Below are 7,193 nucleotides of genomic sequence, written 5' to 3' on the forward strand. Positions count from 1 at the left end.
GCGGTAATGCTGGCCCGAAAGAGAGAGAGAGAGTCATTCTCAATGACATATGTGAGTATTGTTGCCTTGGATTGATGATATTGTACACCCGCAAAAAAGGATTGATGATATTGTCGAAAATAAGGCCATACAAGGCCAAAACCGAGTTTGAGCAAGGAATACTGACATTACACAAAGCTACCTAGTATTGGCAGTTTAAAATAGAATCACACCAAATATTAGTTGAGGGATGAAAGATATACGTGATAAATTGAAATACGGAAATCGCATTTGTCTCGATAGAAAGAGTGAATTCCACATTTTACCCCTAGATATGCATTTGTGACACTAATTACCCCATCGAGTGGAAATTCTTCTAGAACACCTCTTTTAGAAGCTTTGGACCCTTGTTTTCTGATGTGTGTCCATTAGGCAAGGTGTGAGGTGACGCCTGGGGTCCAAAAATATGTGGACGACAACGAGGAATGCAACAGATAGGCAAGAGAAGTCCGGACATGATCGCCAATGATGCCCTCCGTTCTTTACACAACTTTTTGCGAATCATTGACGTAACATGTCGGTCCTATCTAACATAAACACGCAAAATGCAAAACTACGGTAAACCCGTGTTTAAAGTCTCTAAAATCTGATATTTCGATGGAAGTTCCACTAAATGGGGTAATATGTGTCACAAAGGTACAACTAGAGGGTAAAAAGTAGAATTCACTTCAATAGAAAATGCATCGTGGGTCAATAATCATCCACATTTTCCAAACTATAAATGCAAGTTGCACGTGGCGTGTACATGATTTGGCTTAAAATGAAAGTTTTAAAACATGTAACATGTATTTAGTATCATAATGTTCTTTAATCCCTTGACTACTTCTCATAAAATAAAATAGTTAAGGGCCTCTTTAATTCACATGATTCTTAAGAAATCATGAATAGAAAAAAAATGTAAGATTAGAGTGTCATGCCCTCTTGAATCCTACAGAGTTAGAAGAACTACAAGAAGTAGGATGAAGGAGTGTTTGATATGCCTGATAGCATAGGAAAAGCAATGAAGCTTTATGAAGAGGTTTGAGTGGATGGGTATTTTCCTCTCAAATATAGAATACAAATAAATCTTACGGAAATTCTGAAGGATTTCAATCATGTGAATCAAACTAATAGCACAAAAAGGTTCCTAAGTATTTAAATCGTCCAAAAATTCTGCAAGATTGCTTTGAATCAAAGGATCCCTGAAACTGTTTGATGCTTGCTTTTGTCCTTATTACTGTCAAGTCTACGGTCTCAAGGAGTAATCATCTAAAAAAGTCTCATATTTCTTTACAGAGGAGTACTTAACTAGTAGTACGTGCAGGATACAGCGTATAACATACACAGGAATGGACACGTTGCATATACTGTTGTGCTATGTTCTGCTTAATTACACTTACGATTTCCTCGGGGAAACCGATGAATATCAGTTGTAGTCTCCGCGTCGCCCTGGCGCGGTCGGCAGCTTCTGCTCCTGGACGATGAGTCGGGCCGGGAGCGGCCGGCCGGTGCCAGAGCCTCCGCAGCTGCGGCAGCGCTTGCGGCCGGACCCAGAGCACGTCCCGCAGCCGACGTCGCCGTCGGACCAACGGCTGCAGAGGCACTCCTCCCGGCCGGTGCCGCTGCACGTGGAGCAACGGGGCCGCGCGTCCCACCTGGACGCCGCCGGCAGCCCGTCGCCCGATCCCCGGCTCGCCATCGCCACGCCCGCCAGCATCCCGAGCCCCGCCGACGCGATCACGACGGGCGAAACCATCTTTGCCGAAAAACCAATCCAAGAATCTCCCGGAAACGGCGAAGTAGGAGTGGAAGGAGGAGCTGTACTTCTTGGCTTTGCTGGTGCTGTTAGGAGTGGAAGAAGAAGAGATTTGGATGGGTGTGTGGACGAGAGGTTGTGCCAATCTGTTGTTTTTGTGGACGGGGTGCGTCGATTTGTAGGATTTTTTCACGGGTTGTAGCCTTGTAGGAAGGTGGGTGTTGGGATAGTTTCGCTTGGCAGTTTGGAGGGTAGCGGAGGCGGGGAAGGGAAGGCGTGCCCGCCTCGTTACCTTTGCTTGCCTGCTTGGTCTGCATCCGTCGGCTACTCTTCTATGCTTAGGCGTTTCGATTGCGGTTTCGTGTGCGCTGCAAGCTGCTTGGCGGCTTGCCGGTTCCCTTTTCCTCTTCCATGCTACGAAACGAATTCGAAGCTACGCACAGGATTTTTCCTCTGCAACTGTTTTACTATCTGGATCATGTAAGTAGGCGAAGATTTGTAGACGATTCTCTAAATTACTTGCAAGATTTCATTTACTTAGGACATCTCTAACGGACTCCCCCTTTCGTCCTATTTGTTCGGTCCGGAAATATCATCTAATGGGCTCTGAAAATATCATCCAATGAGCTCTGGATAGTCCGGACTGTCCGGTATTCCCAGTCCCGCCTCAAATTGAGGGAAGAAATAGGGTAGTTTGAACTGTCCTTCATGTCGGATCGAACAGTCCGGTCCCATGTAGAAAACTTATCGGAACCCCTTTCCCGTCCCACACTCCACCCCTCCTCCTCTGCTCTCTACCTCCACTAGAGAACCCCGACTCCTCCGCCGCACCTACCTCGAACACCGCCCAGGGCTTGCCCGACTTTCGTCGCCCCACTTGCCGTCAAGACACAATCGTCGGATCCCTACGCTGCCCAGAACCCTCCTGTAACACCCCGGATGTAACTTTCCATATTTGTAACTTCAACTCTTACCATTTTCGGCTATGTGTTATGATATTCCCTTCGTGGTCGAGTTTTGTCTTTCGTTTTGCATTTTGTTCATGTCATGCATTGCATATCATGTCATCATGTGCATCTCATTTGCATACGTGTTCGTCTCATGCGTCCGAGCATTTTCCCCGTTGTCCGTTTTGCAATCCGACACTCCCACATGCACCGGCGCATCCCTCTTGTCTCTTTTCGTGAGCGGGTGTTAAACGTTCTCGGAATGGACCGAGGTTTATCAAGTGGCCTTGGTACACCACCGGTAGACCACCTGTCAAGTTTCATTCCATTTGGAGGTCGTTTGACGCTCCAACGGTTAACTGGGTAACCGCAAAGGCCTTTTGTGTGTTGCAGCCAAACACCCCTCCAAACAGCACAATAACCCATCTAAGCCCCCTCCATGCTCTCGGTCGTTCGATCACGATCGTGTGGGCAAAAACCGCACTCCATTTGGAGTCTCCTAGTTCCCTCTAGCTATAAATATGTGTTTCCCCCGGATTTTTCGCGCAGTCAAACCCTAGCCCGCTCCCTCTCCGCCGCCGGACGCGTCCGTCCCGTGCCGGACGAACCCGCCGCCGTAGCCCGCACGAGCCGCGCCCACTTCGCCGCCGCCGCCGCCGCCGCCGCCGACCGCCGCCGCCTCCGCCGACCGCCGCCGCCCGCGCCTCCTCTTGCGCCGGCGCCCGTCCCCGCCGCCGACCGCCGCCGCCGCGTCCGTCGCGCCGGCGCCCGTCCCCGCGGCCGTCCTCGCCGCCCAGCGCCTCCACGCCGACCGGTGCCGCCTCCTCCGACGGACTCCGGCATCCTCCTCTCCATCTCCGGCGAGATCCAGCCCCCCCGGCATCCGTGCCATAGTCAACCCCAGATCCGCGAGGTAAAATTCCTCCAAGTCCCCGGATTTGTAATATTATGTGCCTCTGTTCATTGCATCATATCTCCTTGCATACTGCCCCGTTTCATGCGCATGATATATCGAAATGTTCATCACGAGATGCTCTTCATTTTGTTCCATTGTGCCATGCTTGTTTGAGTTCATCTTGATTCCCAAATCTCTGGTGCAAGAGTGCTATATGATGTTTACTGCTGTTACTTATCAGAACTTGATGTTTTGTTATTTTTGTTGCATTTGATGTGTGCATCTTATGGGCATGAGCTCTACAGGTGTTTTGATCTATGCTATGCCATCTTTACAGGGGTGTATGACATGTATTTGTGTGATCTATGTGGTGACTAGCACAAGAATGCAAACTAGGCGTCGTGATGTTTCTGTTTTCAGGGACTTAGGATTTTGCTAAGTCCTTTACCTGCTGTTATTTTGATGCCATGTATCCATGTGTCTACAGTGAGATCTATACTTCTTTTGAGTATGTTCAGTAAGGATACTTTGTACATATGGTTATGATCTATTCATACATGCCCTTTTTTGTAATTATGGAGTGCACTAGGATGTCTTAATCTTGCTCTACTTTTGCTATAAAATGTTCCTGGCAGAATGTTAACACGATATTCAATTTTGCCAAGGTTGTTGTAGTTGATCCATACATGCTATGAACTTGCTCTTGCCATGGTTACCTTCATGAACATGCCATCTTGCTGTAGGTATGCTTGTTTTGTCATGCATTGCTTTGTGATGAGTGAATCGAGCTCACAAAGATGCCTTCATATTTCTGTTAATGCCATGCTCTGTTTTCTGCCAAGTCTGTAACCTGTTAACGATACTTGCTATGTTTACATGGGTGCCATCGTATCTTCTGGTCCTTTTTGGCTCATGATCATTAAGGGACTTTTGTTCTATGCATTTAGTAGACTCATGTCGTGCCTTGTTTTGCTATGATAAGTTCCTGTAGCATGTTGATTGCTTGCTCTGAACATTGCTACCTGATGCTGTTTCAGCCATGTTCAGTATTTTCACTGTCTGTGAAGCTGATATCTTTTGCACTTTTTCCATGCTTGTTTGAACCTGTTATTGTGTGATCTAACCGTAGCTCAGTGTTCATCTTTTGTCAAGCATTGCTTGTAGATCACTTCCATATGCTTTGTTGCTATGTTGGGGTGCTGTAGCATAGTTACTTGATGTATTCTAAGTGCTATCATCCTGTTAATCGCAGAATCGTGTCATCCTTGTTTTGCTTGCCATTTGCAAACCGTGCATCCGTTTCCGGTGATCTTTATATCGATTTCGACCGAAATCATCTCATCTTTCCAGTGGCATACTTGGTTTGCCAAGTTGATGCCTTGTTCATCCTTTTTTTCCGGAGCACGCATATGCATCGCATATCACATCTCGCATATCATGCATGTATTGCATCATGTTGCTTGTGCATTTCCCGTGATTGATTGTGGTTCTGTTGAGGATATAACTACTGGTGTAACCCTCCGTAGATGGGCCGGGTTACGTTGCGACAGCTCTTCGTTTCAGAAGCCCAAGGACAAGTTAAGGATGGCGGTTTAGTAATAGGTCTAAGGCCCAGAGCCGGCTTAAGGCCCGTAGTGGTAAACCGCCGTTGTGGCATGACTTGTAGTGTAAGGCAAGAATAGTTAAGAGTCCGAGCCGGACACAGTTTATGAGCCGGCCGGGATTCTGAGAGCCGCTGGGCGTTAACCTTTCTATATAAAGGGACGACCCGACGGCGGTTCAGGGCAAGTAAGATCAGATCGATAGCCAAGCAGAGCGGTTTAGCTCCTAGTCATCGAAACCCTAGCAATACCACCTCAACTGGACGTAGGCTTTTACCTTCAACGTAAGGGGCCGAACCAGCATAATCTCCGTGTCCTTTGTCCCGTTTAACCCCTTTAAACTTCCTAGCGGCGATGGCTCCACGACTAAGTCCTTGCACGAGGACATCTGCCGTGACAATTCCACGACAGTTGGCGCCCACCGTGGGGCCAGCGCACGGTGGATTTGAGTTCTTGAAGGGCTGCTTCGAAGTCTCAAGGGATACGCTGTGGGCCGGATGACCAAGAGTCGTCGCGGCAAGCTCTACATCGACGATGCAAGCTGGGGCCCCGACGCCGGCTCAATCGAGTACGGGTACCGGGTCCCCTTCGTCGGAATCCATGTTTTCATTGGCAAGATTGGCGAGCCGGGCCCTGAGCCGGACCTCTGCGCCGACTCCATCGAGACGGCTCAGCGTGCAAGACCCGCCTGGACTCTGCCTGCCTTGAAGCGTGCTTTCGTGGGATGCGTCCATGGAGGACTCTCTGAAGGATCTGGATCTGGTGATGAGACGGCCGCTCGCTCTGATGGCGGGTCGTCCACAGACGAGACCGACTCATTATATCAACTTCAAGATGGCAGGCTCAGGGGTTGTTCCGATGGCGACAGTATTCCGGACCCCTTTGAGCCGCCCAGCCGGGTTGGGATCTTCATGGCCGGCGCACAACCTGTTCAAAACCCCGCAGCTGGGGCAGGGGGCCCTGCGCACTCGCCGGCTCAGACGCTGATGGATCTTACAGATAAGATGACAGCCCTGTTAACCGCTACGGTCGTCCCAGCGGATCAAGCCCAGCATGATTCGGAGGTGGCACAGTTAAAACTGGATATAGCGAGAGCCAAGGAAGATCTAGCAGCAGAAGGGATCAGGATGGCTGCAGAGCGGGCGGCTCTCGACGCCCAGACGCAGCTGATTCAGGCGCAGTCTTTCCGGCTCACGATGGATCAGAACGCATCCAATGAGATCTTGAGAAGGAGGCATCAGAAGGCTCAATCTCGACTCCCTCCGGTTTACGATCCCCGAAACCTTTTCAACACGCCTGGTGCAGGGCCCAGTAACCCGCCAGAGATCACGGCGCCCGGGGCTGGAACGCCGATTCAGCCGCAAGTGATGGGGCCTCCCCGTGTGAACACTACCCCACCTCAGTACGTGCCAATACCACCGGGTCATTATGCCAACCCGTTGGAAAACATGGTCGCCGCGGCGGCGCGGCTGGCGGCTCTCCCAATCGACGGCGACTCTCCAATGGCGGTTGAAACCCGGCGGGTCAGAGAACTTCTTCAGACGGCTCTGGCACAACAAGAGGCATATTCATATAGCCGGGACAGGATTCATTCGACCCCTCGTCCAGGCCGGAGCCCAAGTTATAGCAGACACATGGTCTCAGCGACCGGCTCAAGCAACGTCCGGCGCCGTGACTTGCTAGCGGGCCACGGCCCGGCTCATAATGGAGCCTTTAACGCGGTAGACCAAGACAGAGCGCGGCAGGAGGCGGAGCAGGCACCCCAGTTGACGGCTTACCAGCCCCTTCCGGTTTATCTGACGGCTTCTTTCGAGGCGGGTATACCTATGAGGACCGGAGGTGTCCCTTGTCTGGTGCCGGCTCTCCGCAATGAGCGTCTGCCCAAGGATTTCAAAGGACCTAGGAAGGTACCTAATTATACGGCTGATTTACAACCCGGAGCTTGGATTGAGAGCTACGAGATGGCTATGGAGTTG

At 50.3% G+C, this 7,193-nt stretch overlaps 1 protein-coding gene across 1 annotated transcript; it reads right to left on the reverse strand.

The window, feature by feature from the left end:
- Positions 1-1,172: 1,172 nt before the first annotated feature.
- On the reverse strand, positions 1,173-2,041 carry LOC109776270 (uncharacterized). Its single transcript, XM_020334925.4, has one exon. The coding sequence runs from the start codon at positions 1,772-1,774 to the stop codon at positions 1,445-1,447; it is 330 nt and encodes a 109-aa protein (XP_020190514.1). The 5' UTR covers positions 1,775-2,041; the 3' UTR covers positions 1,173-1,444.
- Between the last annotated feature and the right edge of the window lie 5,152 nt (positions 2,042-7,193).

This window comes from Aegilops tauschii, chromosome 6 (genome assembly GCF_002575655.3).
Source record: "Aegilops tauschii subsp. strangulata cultivar AL8/78 chromosome 6, Aet v6.0, whole genome shotgun sequence".
NCBI classification, from domain to species: Eukaryota; Viridiplantae; Streptophyta; class Magnoliopsida; order Poales; family Poaceae; genus Aegilops; species Aegilops tauschii.